Source organism: Schistocerca nitens, chromosome 2 (genome assembly GCF_023898315.1).
Source record: "Schistocerca nitens isolate TAMUIC-IGC-003100 chromosome 2, iqSchNite1.1, whole genome shotgun sequence".
In the NCBI taxonomy this organism is placed as follows: Eukaryota; Metazoa; Arthropoda; class Insecta; order Orthoptera; family Acrididae; genus Schistocerca; species Schistocerca nitens.
In genome coordinates, this window is record NC_064615.1 from 703,802,439 (window position 1) to 703,818,785 (window position 16,347).

Genomic DNA, 16,347 nt, shown 5'->3' on the forward strand with positions numbered 1-16,347 from the left:
AGTCCTGAAAGTTTCGCAGAAGTTTTTCTGTGAAGTTTGGAAGTTAGGAGACGAGGTTCCGGCGGAAGTAATTCAGCTATAAGATTTGATGTTAATACATTCCTCAGTGAATATGAGCAAAAATTATAGAACTTACTGATTGAAAAGAGAAGTTTAATGAGCACAAAGCACCAAAAATATAACGCAATGGGAAGTATTAGAAGTGAATAAGCAACAAATTTAATGACAACATTAGTTATCACATGGCATATGATGAGAAGGAAGTCTAACAAACGCATTACGGGTAAAGCAACGAAAGAGGGTATTCCTCGGTAAAAGAAATCTGCTATTTTCAAACAAATGCTTTAATTTGAGGAAGGTATTTCTGCAAATTTTTGTTTGGAGCCCTGTTTTAATCTGACGGGAAGTCTCATATCTACACACACTGCAGAGTGGAAAATTCATTCCGTGGAATTAATCTTCGCTCTCTGGAGTTTACTTTACGGTTTTTGCTTTGATGTATAGTCTGCGTGCTAAGAAAAAGAGACTGAAGTAGTATGATAATTTTTAAACAGGTATCACTTGTTGCTTGAGACACACACGTCGAATAGACATGAAGGCCGAACGATGTAAAGCGACACTAAATGAAACGAGCATGGAAGGGCGATAATACGGAAGGTGAATGGTCGACTACGGTTTATATATAGAATTTTAGATAAGTGTAGCTGGTGAAGGTGACATATTTTTAAGAAATGCTCGTCTGTTGGGAATTGCCGCCGGGCCGGATTAAAGGAGGACACTGAAGCAGTTCAGAGGTGTGCTGCTAGATACATTACCGCCATGACGGTTCAATCAACACACGAGTCTTAAAGAGATCCTTCGTCAACTTGATTCGGAATCCCTGGATGGGAGACGAAGTTCTATTCCGAAACATTACTGAAAAAATTTAGAAAATAGGCGTTTGCAACTGACTGCAGAACGATTCGAACGCCGCCAGCGTACGTTTCGCATAAGGACCCTGAAGACAAGAAAAATTAGGGCTCGTCAGAGGCATATAGATGGTTGTTTTTACCCTCGCCCGTTTGCTAACGGAGCCAACGGCTTTGCCGCATTGGTAACACCGGTTCCCGTCAGATCACCGAAGTTAAGCGCTGTCGGGCTGGGCTAGCACTTGGATGGGTGACCATCCAGTCTGCCGAGCGCTGTTGGCAAGCGGGGTGCACTCAGCCCTTGTGAGGCAAACTGAGGAGCTACTTGATTGAAAAGTAGCGGCTCCGGTCTCGGAAACTGACATACGGCCGGGAGAGCGGTATGCTGACCACGTATCCGCATCCAGTGACGCCTATGATCTGAGGATGAGATTGGCGGGCGGTCAGTACCGTTGGGTCTTCAGGGCCTGTTCGGAAGGAGTTTTTAGTTTTTTATTTGCTAACGGAACATGAAAGAAAAGATTTGTAATGGTACAAGATACGCTCCGCCATACACCATGCTGTAAATGGAAAGCTAAGGCTGACACAGTCTTGGTCTTACTAATTTATTTATCAAAAATACATATTTATTTACATCCTTATTTACATAAATAACAAAATAACACTCAAATACTCAACATCGGTGTAAGAGAAATGAAATAGAGCTTTAAGAGAGCAAGAGTCCGGCAGTGTGTGGCACGCTGTGCAGCTGCTGCCTTGTCCGCTCACTTGCCCGGGAAGCTGTGCTGGACGTTGATGTAGCCGCCCTTGGAGGCGGGCCCGGCGGCCGGCCCGTTGTGCACGCGGCCGTAGCTGACGCCGGCGCCCACCCTGGTGTTGCCGTCCTTGCTGGTCCACACGCCGTCCGCCCGGCCGTGCACCATGGTGCCGATGCGGCGGTCGCGGCTGATGCCGCCGTCCACGCTGCCCGACACGTGGCTCTCCTGCCGCTTCGGAGGGTTCTCCACCCTCGACACGAAGCGCCGCTCCCGCACCACGGAGTCCTGAAAATAACGAAGACAATTAAGAAGCCACCCAATTGTCTCCTCTGACTCCTGCAGCAATGAACGAGACCAAGAAGCTATCTATATTCCGACGTCTAGATACAGGAGGATGGGGAGGAGAGGTAGAAAGAAAGAGGGGGAGGAGGAGGTGTAGATCGAGACGGGGCAGTAGAGGAGAGAGAGGGTAGAGGAGGTGATGGATACGGAGAGGAAACAGTAGGAGATAGAGAGATGGGACACAGGGAGATAGGCACAGGAAGACGACGCGAAGGTGATGTATGAGATACGGATATAGGGAGAGGGATGGCGGAGGACATGGACAGAGGAGGACGTGGAGAGAGGAAGGAAGGAGGCGATGGACAGAGAATGGAGAGGAGGAAGAGGTGGGCAGGGAGGAGGACGAGCAGAAGGACAAAGAGAGAGAGGAGGAGAAGGAGAAGGGCAGAGATGGGGGAGATGGAATGAGATGAGCAGAGGGAGGGGAAGAAGGGAATGTACGTAGGAAAGTGGAGAGAAGGACATAGATAGTGGGGGAGCTGATGGACAGCGAGACTGGGGTGGAAGAAACGGGCACACATGGTGAGGATAGGGAGAGCAAGGGGGGAGGGGGAGGGGCAGGAGGTGATGGACATAAAGAGAGATGCACAGACAAGGAGAGTGGAGGTAGGAGGAGCTGAGTAGGAGGAGGGGTTGGACAGGTGGTGAGAGGAGGTGGGGGTGGACAGAAAAATGGAGGAGGAGGAAATTAACAGATACATGAGACAGAAAGGAAGAGGTGGGGAAAACTCAAATGGCTCTGAGCACTATGGGACTTAACATCTGAGGTCATCAGTCCACGAGGGGGAAGAGAATGAGCTGGGTAGAGAGAGGGGGCACGAGGATATGTGTGCAATATACGTGTAGGAGGTACAGGTGCCGTAAATGTACACTGGCGAAGTTGTGGGGCAGCAGCTAGTATGTACACTCCTGGAAATTGAAATAAGAACACCGTGAATTCATTGTCCCAGGAAGGGGAAACTTTATTGACACATTCCTGGGGTCAGATACATCACATGATCACACTGACAGAACCACAGGCACATAGACACAGGCAACAGAGCATGCACAATGTCGCCACTAGTACAGTGTATATCCACCTTTCGCAGCAATGCAGGCTGCTATTCTCCCATGGAGACGATCGTAGAGATGCTGGATGTAGTCCTGTGGAACGGCTTGCCATGCCATTTCCACCTGGCGCCTCAGTTGGACCAGCGTTCGTGCTGGACGTGCAGACCGCGTGAGACGACGCTTCATCCAGTCCCAAACATGCTCAATGGGGGACAGATCCGGAGATCTTGCTGGCCAGGGTAGTTGACTTACACCTTCTAGAGCACGTTGGGTGGCACGGGATACATGCGGACGTGCATTGTCCTGTTGGAACAGCAAGTTCCCTTGCCGGTCTAGGAATGGTAGAACGATGGGTTCGATGACGGTTTGGATGTACCGTGCACTATTCAGTGTCCCCTCGACGATCACCAGTGGTGTACGGCCAGTGTAGGAGATCGCTCCCCACACCATGATGCCGGGTGTTGGCCCTGTGTGCCTCGGTCGTATGCAGTCCTGATTGTGGCGCTCACCTGCACGGCGCCAAACACGCATACGACCATCATTGGCACCAAGGCAGAAGCGACTCTCATCGCTGAAGACGACACGTCTCCATTCGTCCCTCCATTGACGCCTGTCGCGACACCACTGGAGGCGGGCTGCACGATGTTGGGGCGTGAGCGGAAGACGGCCTAACGGTGTGCGGGACCGTATCCCAGCTTCATGGAGACGGTTGCGAATGGTCCTCGCCGATACCCCAGGAGCAACAGTGTCCCTAATTTGCTGGGAAGTGGCGGTGCGGTCCCCTACGGCACTGCGTAGGATCCTACGGTCTTGGCGTGCATCCGTGCGTCGCTGCGGTCCGGACCCAGGTCGACGGGCACGTGCACCTTCCGCCGACCACTGGCGACAACATCGATGTACTGTGGAGACCTCACGCCCCACGTGTTGAGCAATTCGGCGGTACGTCCACCCGGCCTCCCGCATGCCCACTATACGCCCTCGCTCAAAGTCCGTCAACTGCACATACGGTTCACGTCCACGCTGTCGCGGCATGCTACCAGTGTTAAAGACTGCGATGGAGCTCCGTATGCCACGGCAAACTGGCTGACACTGACGGAGGCGGTGCACAAATGCTGCGCAGCTAGCGCCATTCGACGGCCAACACCGCGGTTCCTGGTGTGTCCGCTGTGCCGTGCGTGTGATCATTGCTTGTACAGCCCTCTCGCAGTGTCCGGAGTAAGTATGGTGGGTCTGACACACCGGTGTCAATGTGTTCTTTTTTCCATTTCCAGGAGTGTAGATAACAAAGGATGCAAGGTCGGTGAGGAAGTAATGGAAATTGATATTCAACTCATAAGTTGCAGGAGTAATGAAGCAAGTGAAGAAAGATATCTGACTAGGAATTCAAATGTAAGCAAAACGCATACCGTTGCTGTAGTAGAAAGGAGTCTAGTCCGTTTTTCAGTCCATTCATCTTCTCACACGTCTTTAAAACAAGCGTGTGCCAGTGCTAATGGGTTTTCTCCTCCAATCTATGTGGCAATAATTTCGATAATCGTGTAGGTACACTAATTACTTTGACGTGGTAGTCACCCCATGGTTCAGTAATGGAGGCGTATTTTTGATCTCGCCTGCATGTGAAAGCTGGGACGCTCCTCAGCCTGGATCGCTTGCAGCTGGTTGCTGAAGCATCGAATAAGATCCACAAAGCGCAGACGAGTTGCAGGTGTTGCGAAACCGCGTTACTTTGCTTATTTTCTTGTTTCCTCCGAATTATCTTGCAATTTAGTCTTCATCAGCAGTGAAAATTTGTTTCAGTGGAAATGAGGCATAACCAGAATATCAAACGGTGGTATGACCAGGGCCACTGAGTAGGAGAGAGAAACCCATAAGCTTCTTTCAGTGCTGCGCTTAAGGCCTTTCGTACTCTGGTGATTGTGTCTCAGTGAATGTGGCGCCACGCGATTGTTCAATACGAGGTATGATATCTTTTCGATAGTGCTTTTTCTGTGTGTTACTTCCCATTTCTTCAGGCCAATGAAGCACTCGGCCTGAATTCGTACTTTTCTGGCTGACCTTAGACGAGCTACTGTTATGAAACATTTAAAATTACATGTACATTTTCTGTAATACGTCCGACTAGAAGATAACGTAATAAAAATAACTTCGTTCCTTTTACCGTTAGAGCAGTATAATTAAGTGTACAATTCCACTCAGTTTAGGGTCAAGAACGTTACCCAGAACGGTCGAAGTAGCTAAAGAACAGCAGTTTCAAGATTCATAGACGACGTAGACCTCTTGGCCGAAAGCCGAATACCAAAACACACGTAGGAGAGGCCTAGGAACAATCATTAGCTACTATCGTTTGAGTGACAGAAAGCTGATAATTAAATAGCTAGTATGAGAATCAAGTATCATGTGCCAACTTCGCTACTAGGTTTATCGGAACGGTGAAAGATCAGGTAAAATGAAAATAGGTTCTATCACTTTGCCGCCTCCTTTTAAAAAAATTTGTGACGCCTTCTAGGCAAAACGAGCTCTCTGATCTGACAGATCACAACGGAAAATGTTTCAACGCTGACCCTAAAAATCCTTTCAGAGACGTCTGGCATTTCTCCATAGGTTTGGTGGTCAGTTCAAAAATCAGGATCAGGCTATACATCGCAAACTGTCTGTCTCTTCCTACTAAGATTCAACCCATCTGCTTCCAATACCAAAGAGATTTACTAAACTCGCCTACGCAGGCACCCTCGCGAAACATTCAATGGTAAATACGTCGGCATTGTCCACACTGGAGATCTGCGAAGTTCCGACGTCTACATACCTCTTCCACTTGAGCGGAACAGATGACAGTGAAGACGCTGATGAGGAGAAGAGCCAAAGTCGTCCTCATTGTGTGGTGTGTTTAGTGGGGCTGCGACTGGTCCAGCTGTCAGTCTGGAACAGAGGAGACAGAGAGCATTAAGAGCTACATAGTTTCATAATACGTGAAGACAGGCACTACGGGGAAGTGCTACACCTTTATATGTGATCATTGACGAGATCAATATTTAATGTATGCTCAGACACGTTCTCCTCACATTTCAAGCAATAGCTTAAAAATCACTTACACTGGTCATAATAAAGCTGCATGCAGATACCACCACAATCAGCTTCATTTCTTTCACGACTTTTGCCATTAAATAAAGTTCTTCCTGTCTGATGGCAAAAATTTGCAGATGTGACTTTTACAAGAACAGTTCTACAAGAAGGAAGTTTACTCCCACCTAAACATTAAATAGTACAGAAGCAACGAAATTCTTAACGACCCTTTTGTACGTCAATCCCCCCTCTCCCCCCCCCCCCTCTAAGTCAAGACTGTAGTAAATGTTCGAAATAGTTTAGTGCTTTTTATACACTAATACCACGAGGCCTTACCTTAAGTTCAGTAAAACTGTATATTTGTATACCATTCGAAATCTTTATAAATCTACTCCATTTTTATTTATGAAAATAAGACAAAAATGTATTTCAGAAACATTTTTGACATCATTGTAGATAAAAAGAAATGACAAAATTGATATATGGATGTCCGCTGGAAGCAGTCCCTGAGTCTATTCTGGGTAGCAGAATAAGAGTACTTTCCAAGCGTACTATTATCAGCTGTCAGAGCTCAGCTAGAGATGAGCCGAAGCCATTACTTTGGCTGATCACCTTGAGGTCTAAAAGCGCTTTCTGTGTTTGTAGTACACATTCTTTGGACCTGTTTATTCTGAACTCCTTTCATCGCTTCCATTCTTCATCCCGCTTGTCTTGATCTATTTAGCACATGCCAATCAATCTCCAGTAAGGGGTTTCCACTCTCCATCTGACATTTCCAGCCTTCCTCCTCTTGCATCATTTGTAGAATTAAGTAACAATGTACTTTTTTTGTACCATATTCCAATTCGTCCCTAGACAACTCCCTTATAGGATGTTCCAGTCCTTCCCTAGACGACTCACTTCTAGTTTCCACGGCATCAACGTTTTTCTACATAGAGACTTTCTTCAGTATCAATAGTATTTCCTTTTTTCCATTTACTTTTCTTCACTTTATTCTGAATCATTCCCTAGACAACTCACTTATAGCACATTCCATTTCTTCCGTAGGCAACTCCCTTCTAGTTTCCACAGCATCAACGTTCTTCAGAATCAAGTGCAACAACTTATTCTCAGTCAGTTCACCTTTCAGCAGTTTTACATCCGTGGCAGTGGATGTTTTATGAAGATAATCCATCGATTGTGTTTCTTAAATACATGCGAACCTTTTTTGGAGTACTTCATTTTTACTACTATGTCCAGTAAAATTTCTTTCATCTTCTCCGCCTACTCGCCGAAAAATGAAACCACGTTCTTTGTAAAGTAACAGAATTATTCTCTACAGCATAAAATCTTTAAAAAGACATTTTAATTTCTCCAGGCACTACAGTATTACCTCTTCCGGTAAAGCCTCTTACACAACGAAAGATTCGTCTAAACCTGCGCTCCACTGCAGAGACAGCGCGAAAAGGATCGATGGGCAAGCAGAGTCTTACAAGAGCCTATGTATTGGCTAGCTTCCGCATCAGGTTCTCTACGCAGTGGCGACCTAGACAATCACTTGCTTGGGGATTTGTGGTGCTATGCAGAACAATGTTGAAAATTAGGTGGGTCGATAAGGTGTTCAATGAGGAGGTTCTACGCAGAATCGGCGAGGAAAAGCTATATGGAAAACACCGACAAGAAGAAGCAACTCGGAGGTAGGAAATCTGTTAAAACATCACGGAATAAATTAATGGTACTAGAGAGAGCTGTAGAGGGTACAATCCGTAGAGGAAGACAGAGACTGGAATACATCGGGCAATTAATTGAGGACGTAAGTTACATGTGCTACTCTGGGATGAAGAGGTTGGCACAAAAGAGGAATTCGTGGCGGGCCGCATCAAATCAGATCGGAAGACTGATGACTAAAAAAAACGGACAAGCGATCTGTCTGCGCAGAGCGAGCACTTACCTCGTACAGTGCGTGTGTGCGTCCGTTTTGCCTGCGGTACAGCGCAGACGACGGCCGCTGGCCCGCTATTTAACGGCTGCGGCCTGGCTGCAGGTGCATCCCCTCCACGGGCACCTACTCTCTGGTGCTTTCTGTGTGACGCTGCAGCCCAGAGACCTCCCGGAACATTGCGTAATCAACCGAGCAGCGGTCGGGTCCTCTGGTTCTCGAGACGGGCATTCGTTACGAAATTGTGCATCTACACACACCAATGAAACGAGTGTTAAGCAACTTGTCATAGTGTGGTTAGTGTGGTTTCCACAAATTGGAGATCTGTCGTTGGCCGATGATAGTGTGCGTCGTCTTATTGTCACTGAAGAACTAACATCGCCATCAGAACAAATGCATTTTTGATATGTGGTTGGCCTGCCTTGTCAAACAGTACACATTAATCTGGAGAAAGACTCAGTTATCTATGTGAGAAATGTTGTGTTAATTACTTTAACTTAATTTATTATGACATATGAAAGTAATGTAAAGCAAAAAGAATATTGGTGCGGAGTTTGTCATAACACAAACAGAACTGTTCGTATTATAAGGCATCTGTTATTCGTGGCGCAGTAGTGTTTGCACTGTCTGCTTACGGCTAGTAAATTTCTTCAGAGTAGTTCAGTATCACACATGAGCAGTTTTCTCCAGACGTGCCCTTTCCATTCTCATGCCAAAACACCTGCGGAGCACCTGTCCAGCGTCTCGTATAACATTATGTAGAAATGTTGTTTACAGTGTTAGCAGAATAAAAGTGCAAATTCGTAAAGAACCTCCATTAAATGAATATTTTGTAGGCATACAAATCTGCTGCAAACAGTCTCATGTCTACTGATTCAGAGCTAATACACGATCTTTTCTTGTGTAACGCAAAAACACTAGCCGGCCCTTGTGGCCGTGCGGTTCTAGACGCTTCAGTCTGGAACCGCGTGACCGCTACGGTCGCAGGTTCGAATCCTGCCTCGGGCATGAATGTGTGTGATGTCCTTAGGTTAGTTAGGTTTAAGTAGTTCTAAGTACTAGGGGACTGATGACCACAGATGTTAAATCCCATAGTGCTCAGAGCCATTTGAACCATTTTTTGCAACAACACCAGGCGTCGCTATAATCGATTTTTAGTCCACTGTAACTACTACGAGACTGAGGGCAGAACTAACGTAAGCAGTTGTGTTAGTCTTCTATCTTCTTTGTGCTATTCTACGATTTCCGAGAGTTAACTTATTTTTGTATCAGCACTCTTTTGGTAAAATACTGCTGGCTATCAAAATTTGCAAGACCAGTAAGGATAGCAAATAACTAAATTCTACTTACTGTGCGCAGTTGTAAGAATAAATGATTAGATTTGCAATTGATTTGGGGCTGTAATTTTTGAGTCATCTGTTTTTATATGGCCCTCCATGAATTCCTTTCCTGTGCCAATCTCTTCATCTCAGAGCAGCACTTGCAACCCGCGCCCTCACTTATTTGCTGGATGCATTCCCTCTACAGTTTTTACCCTCTAGTATGATGGAAGTTATTCCGTGATGTCTTAACAGATATCCTCTTCTCCTTGTCAGTGTTTTCCACATATTCCTTACCTCGACGATTCTGCGCAGTACCTCATACCTCATCTGACCAGTCCACCTAATTTTCAACATTCTTCTGTACCATCAAATCTCAAATACTTCGATTCTCTTCCGGTATTCCCACAGTCCACGTTTAATTACCATACAGTATTGTGCTCCAAACGCACATTCTCAAAAATTTCTTCCTCAAATTGAGGCCTACTTGTTGATATCAGTAGATTTCTCTTGGACAGGAATGCCCTTTTTGCCAGTGCTAGTTTGCTTTTGATGTGCTCCTTGCTCCGTCCTTTACGGGTTGCTCTACTGCCTAGGTAGCAGATGTCCTTAACATCCTCTATTTTGCGATCAGCAGTCCTAATGTTAAGTTACTCGCTCTTCTCATTTCTGCTACTTCTCATTACTTTCGTCTTTCTTCTATTTACTTTCAATTCAGATTTTGCGGTCATTAGACTGTCCATTGCATATAGCAGATCCTGTAATTCTTCACTTTCACTGAGGATAGCAATGTCATCAGCCAATCTTATCATCGATATCCTTTTATCTTGAATTTTAATTCCACTCTTGAACCTTTCTTTTATTTTCCTCATGGCTTCTTCTAGGGATAGATTGAACAATAGGGGTGAAGACTACATCCCTGTTTTAAACCCTTTTTAAACCGAGCACTTCGTTCTTGGTCTTCTAGTCGTATTATTCCGCCTTGGTTCTTTTACATGTTGTATATTACCCCTCTCTCCCTACAGCTTACCTTTATTTTTCTCAGAATTTCGAACACATTGCACCATCTTACGAGTCGACAAATCCTGCGAAAGTGTCTTGATTTTTCTTTAGTCGTGCTTCCACTATCAACCGAAACGTCAGAAATGTCTCTCTGACGCCTTTACTTTTCGTAAAGCCAAACTGATCGTCATCTAACACATCCTCAATCTTCTTTTTCATTGTTCTGCATATTATTCTTGTCAGCAACTTGGACACATGAGCTGTTAAACTGAATGTGCGGTAATTTTCGCACTTGTCAGCTCTTGCAGTAGGAATTGTGTGGATGATATTTTTGCGAAAGTCATATGCTATATCGTCATTCATACATTTAGCACACCAGCGTGAATAGACGTTTTGCTGCCTCTTCCCCGACGATTTCAGAAATTCCAATGAAATAATATTCATCCCTTCTGACTTATTTAATTCATTCAAAGTCCTTATAAATTATGATTCTAATACTGGATCCTCTGTCTCTTCTACATCGACTCCTGTTTCTTCTATCACGTCATCAGACAAGTCTCCCCCCTCATAGAGGCTGCCAATGCACTCTTTCCACCTATCCGTTCTATTCTCTGCATTTAACAGTGGAATTCCCATTGCACTTTTAATGTTACAGCCCTGCTTTTAATTTCACCGAAGGGTGTTTTGATTTTTCTTTATTCCTTCGTGCGTATTTCTTCATACCTTGGTACTGCCGTATCCCATTTCTTTATCTATTGATTCTTCCTGACTAATCTCTTGAACTTCAGGCTACTCTTCATCACTACTAAATTGTGATCTGAGTCTATGTCTGTTACTGGGTACACCTTAGAATCCATTGACTGATTTCGAAGTCCATGCCTGACCATGATGTAGCGCAAAGGTTCAAATGGCTCTGAGCACTATGGGACTTAACATCTATGGTCATCAGTCCCATAGAACTTAGAACTACTTAAACCTAACTAAGCTAAGGACAGCACACAACACCCAGTCATCACGAGGCAGAGAAAATCCCTAACCCCGCCGGGAATCGAACTCGGGAACCCGGGCGTGGGAAGCGAGAACGCTACCGCACGACCACGAGCTGCGGACATAGCGCAAAGGAAATCTTTCTGTATCTGCGGGTCTTTTCCAAGTTTACCTCCTGGACGTCCTACCGATGACGTTATAACTCCGTAACAGATGGCAAATGACTTGCAAGAGAAGTCGAACGAAGCGAATGGTGTCTTACAAGGTTAACATTATTAAAAGCAAAACGAGAGAAATGGAATATAATCGAATCAAATCATGAGACGCTGACGGAATTACGTTGGAAATAGAATACGGAAATATTAGATGACTTTCGTTATTTTGGCAGAAAAATAACACAGCAGCCATAGTAGAGAGTGCTAGGATGTCTTTTCTGAAGCTGTTCGGAGTGTAGCCTTGTACGGGAGTGAAACGTTAGTGATAAGTACCGAACTTAAGAAGAGAACGGAAGCTTGTGAAATGTGGCGTTAGAGAAGGCCGCTGTAGTTTAGATCTGTAGCTCGGACAACTGATGAGGAAGTACAGAACCGCGATGTGGAGAAAAGGCATTTGATGCACAAGGTGGCTAAAGGAAGGTATTGCTTCGAAGGACAACTGATGAGAGAACGTTGGCAACGGAGGGAATTGTGGACGGCAAAAATTGTTGTGGAAGAGCAAGGCTTGACTACAGCGAGAAAGTTCAAATGGATGCAGGTTGGGGTGCTTATTTGGAGATGAAAAGGCTTGCGCACCAAAGAGTAGCATGAGAGCTGCATTTTCGGTCTCAAGACCACAATAAGACATACAGGGTTTTGAACAGATCGTATAGTGAGCGGCACAGTGTTTCTGTGATGACAGTGCACCGTAACTTATTAAGTACGAATGTCTTTTTATGTTAAACTTCCTGCTAGATAAAAACTAAGCGATCGACCGAGACTCGAATTTGGGACTCTTGCCTTTGGAGATGATACACCGGCAGAAGTAGAGCTATGAGGAGAGGTCGTGAGTTATGTATGAGTAGCTCAGTCGGAAAAAAAGTCTGTAGAGCACCTATCCACATTGGCACAGGCCTCGAGTTGGAGTCTACGAGGATGTTTGATATCAGCATACACGCCGTTGCAACGTGAAAATTTCATTCTTTTATGTTAACTTGTATAGTGGACACTAGATTTTTCTCATTTGTAAACAACCAGTGAGCCATTCCAAAGTCTTCCTAAATTTAGTCGTAGTTTGGTATGAAAATGTAAAATGAATATTATATTAAACCTCCTGTCGACACAGACGTCATTGGAGAAGGTACACGTTCAATTTGGACAGAGCTGGATAACGAGGTAAGACGTGATCCGGAGAGATTTCATGCCCCTCAAATACCTCTGCGCCACTTCACTCGCTGAGAACTATATTACCTGCCATCTTCACGGATGAATGACGTTGATGATAGTCCCTCCATCTGCAATTTTCCCTACAGACTTTACGCCTGCCTCGTGACAGAGAGAGGTAGCAGGTAAACCTGGTGTGATAAATAACATTTATTTGGTGAGCGCTGTTTGCAGCTATATGATTAATGAATAAATTACATTATTCACTCAAACTGTGCTGCCTGTGCTTGTAGCATGTAGGCTATTGTTTGGACTTCAGCAAGGAGCTATCGACATTCAATTTAGAATCAATCATAACAGCGCAGCAGTCTTACATGCTTAAATGTCTACGGTGAACGTTGTTCGCTAGTCAGAGTGTTATTTTGCGTGTATTAAAAAAGTAGCAAATAGTTAACAGCATACAGTCAATGGTTAAAATCGTGGTTCTGGCAAGAATGTACTACTTTCCTCAAAAATCAAATTTTTGTTGAAATTTTGGGTTTAATTTTTTGTGAAGGCCTGCAGATTCGGCTGAAGTGAAACTGAAGCAGTAGGTAGTGCAGAGCACTATGGTACGAGACGGTGTGGCAGACTACCAACTTACAAGACTGTTACTCTCAGTTCTATGTGTGAAAATTTGTAGTTAGCTGGTCACCTTCAGCATGTAGAGTGTTACCCACTTAACGATTCCTCTGCGAAGACAGGTTATCCTTGTAAAGCTTCGGTTCTTCTTCCTGTTATAACAAAACAGGAAGAAGTTATAAGTATTTCACTGGGACGCATTACTAGATTCAATGCCAGTGTCCGTTGAATATTCTAATCTTGCGTGATGTGCCCAAAGATTCTTAAAAATATGTATTAAATACAACATTGTTCTCTAACTGAACCGAAAATATGTGTAGAAAAACGAATACAACAATTTTTTGTGGCTATACCATCAATTATGATATCAATGTCTGTAGCAATAGAGAGAAAAAGATAAAAGTATTTAAAGGTTTCTTTAAATAAATGCTAGGTCAGATTTCCATCACAAATGCAGAGGATTAACGATGAAAATAATATCATTCCAGAATGTTGCCTTGTGGACAACTGTCTTCCAACCTTTTCTATATAGACACCTCGATTCGCTCTCGTTCAGTTCTGTGAAATGCCTCTCCTCCTTCACGGTACTGCTGCTGAGAAAAAGAAGACCTTAACACCAGAACGGTGGCCGATGGGGCCGAGCGGTTCTTGGCGCTTCAGTCCGGAACCGTGCTGCTTCTACGGTCGAAGGCTCGAATCCTGCCTCGGGCATGGATGTGTGTGATGTCCTTAGGTTAGTTAGGTTTAAGTAGTCCTAAGTCTAGGGGACTGATGACCTCAGCTGTTAAGTGCCATATTGCTGAGAGCCATTTGATTTGAACACCAGAACATTGCTTTTATTATTCTCCTTCTTAAGAAAAGAGACACACAAAAAACTGAAAACATATCAGCCTCCTCTCCGTAACGTACAAGACATTCTCTACAATTATCACCAGCCACGTCGAGAAAAAGATTTAATTTCAAACAGTTAAACGGACGATCAGATTTTATACGTGAGTATAGGTCAATGTATCAAATGAGAGTCGTGAACTAACTACAGAACATTGTTTTTGACTGAAACGTATACAAAAAGCCTTGAGGAAGAAGGTACTGCTTCACCCTAAACACATCAGTGATATAGCTTCCATTACAGTTCACCAATTAGCGGACAACTCGTAATTGAATGAAGAAATAAGCTGCTTTTCCCAGTAGCCTTAAATAAAGTTTTCAGCGGAAAGTAAGAAGAAATACGTTTTAACTGACCTTCGTGGTGTTAGCGGTGACACTGTGTTTGCCTGCAGTGCAGATAAACTTAAAATTCTGCAAGTTTGAAAGTAATGAAATATAGCTTTAAAATAATTTATAATAAGCCTGAAGAAATGTGCAATTGACGCATCGAAAAGAATATGGTACAAATGAACACTGAATTATTTGGCCGCTTATTGTGTTTTGCAAAATCGAAGATAAAGACTGGATGGCGATGATGAGACGCAAAGAGAGGACAGTAAAAATAGCCTGGAACGTTTTTCGTTAACTGAATGAAGTCTTCCTTTACGTTCACTACGTCTGGAAAGGCAGTTTTAAAGCTAGTTTGCTTTCATCTAGTGAGACAGTGGCTTTTAACGCAAAACCGATTCAAATGTTAGGACTGGATCAGGGAACTGAGTGGAGTACAAGATTGTCTACGTTGTTCAAATTAAACTGAGATTTTATCCACGTAGAGTAAATTAAATGGAGAGTTTATAAGTGTAGTTGTGATGTGATTAAATTATTACCATGTTTGACTGTTATGGTAAGGTAACGAACGAAGCCTTTAATCATCTATAACACATCGCAACTGTGACTTTGTGACTTTAATGAATAATGTGTTACAATTTTCTAACAGTTGCTGTGTGTCGCAGTAGGTAATACGCCTGCTACTATAAAAAATGGAGATAACCTAGATATGTAGTCGGATACTAGGCGTACCAAGAAAGTTCTTTGCTGAATTCAAAGAGAATATGGATGAATCATATCAGAAAATGTGAAATTAAAGGCAAACTGCTCCTAATTATACCCGTAATAAGAAAGCGATTATTGATTATAAGTTGAGCACGGAAGAGGGAGGGGGGGGGGGTGGAGACATTGTCAATTCAGCGTTACGTGTAAGAGCATATATATATATATATATATATATATATATATATATATATATATATATATATATATATATATATTCGGAATTCCGAACTGAGTACATTCGTACGTTTATCTTTACTATGCAGTATTGAGCAGTATTGAGTTCGCTTAGCAAGATCCTAATGGTCTTATCACTTCCAAAGTTCAATCTAAAGAAAGTTTCTAATATGGAATTTTTTATTGCCTTGATCGCGTGTAGGTACTCTGGGTTACTAGTTTCTATTGGACTAAGCTGCCATCTTTGGATTCACACTGTACTGGTTGTGAACTCACGCTATGCGATAAAAGGGACTTTATCTTCGAAATAAAGAGAGAGTAGGACACTAAAAATGTAACTGTGACATCAAAACAAGGCAGAGTCGTACAAGTGTGGCACATCAAGAAGCGGCCCATGTGCCTGGATTGGCTGCCGGCTGTATTTTATGTACATACAATCAGTATGTACATACAATCAGTATGTAGTGCTGCGCGGGATAGCCACCTTGCCACGGTTCGCGCGGCTCTCATCGTCAGAGGTTCGAGTCCTCCCTCGGGTATGTGTGTGTGTGTGTGTGTGTGTGTGAAGCTAGATTAAGTAGTGTGTAAGCCTAGGTTCCGATGACCTCAGCAGTTTGGTCCCATAGAAACGTAGCACAGATTTTCAGTATGTAGCCGCAGCCAAGTCAGAAGACATGGGGCGCTTCTTGATGTGCCACACTTATATGGCTCTGTCTTGCCATAAGAACGCAGTTACATTTTCCATATCTACTCTCGTTTTATTATGAGTCCGTTACGACGGTACGGAAGCAAACGGACGTTTTATCGCACAGCACGATTTCATAATCTGTACACTGTGGATCTGAAGATGGCAGCTTAGCCCTGTCGAAA

At 44.0% G+C, this 16,347-nt stretch overlaps 1 protein-coding gene and 1 pseudogene across 1 annotated transcript; one reads left to right on the forward strand and one right to left on the reverse strand.

The window, feature by feature from the left end:
• Positions 1-1,072: 1,072 nt before the first annotated feature.
• Positions 1,073-1,190, forward strand: LOC126238665 (5S ribosomal RNA; annotated as a pseudogene).
• Positions 1,191-1,497: 307 nt separating this feature from the next.
• Positions 1,498-8,132, reverse strand: LOC126234569 (uncharacterized). Its single transcript, XM_049943275.1, has 3 exons — positions 8,049-8,132; positions 5,862-5,974; positions 1,498-1,951 (listed from the first exon to the last, which is right to left on the reverse strand). The coding sequence occupies exons 2-3, from the start codon at positions 5,928-5,930 to the stop codon at positions 1,673-1,675; spliced, it is 348 nt and encodes a 115-aa protein (XP_049799232.1). The 5' UTR covers positions 5,931-5,974; positions 8,049-8,132; the 3' UTR covers positions 1,498-1,672.
• Positions 8,133-16,347: the final 8,215 nt, after the last annotated feature.

Bases quoted from the DNA above. Each gene is read 5' to 3' on its own strand.
- LOC126234569 (XM_049943275.1), bottom strand. From the start codon at position 5,930: ATGAGGACGACTTTGGCTCTTCTCCTCATCAGCGTCTTCACTGTCATC. The intron at 1,952-5,861 runs GTATGTAGACGT...CGTTATTTTCAG, and splicing joins GTTCCGCTCAAGTGGAAGAG to GACTCCGTGGTGCGGGAGCG.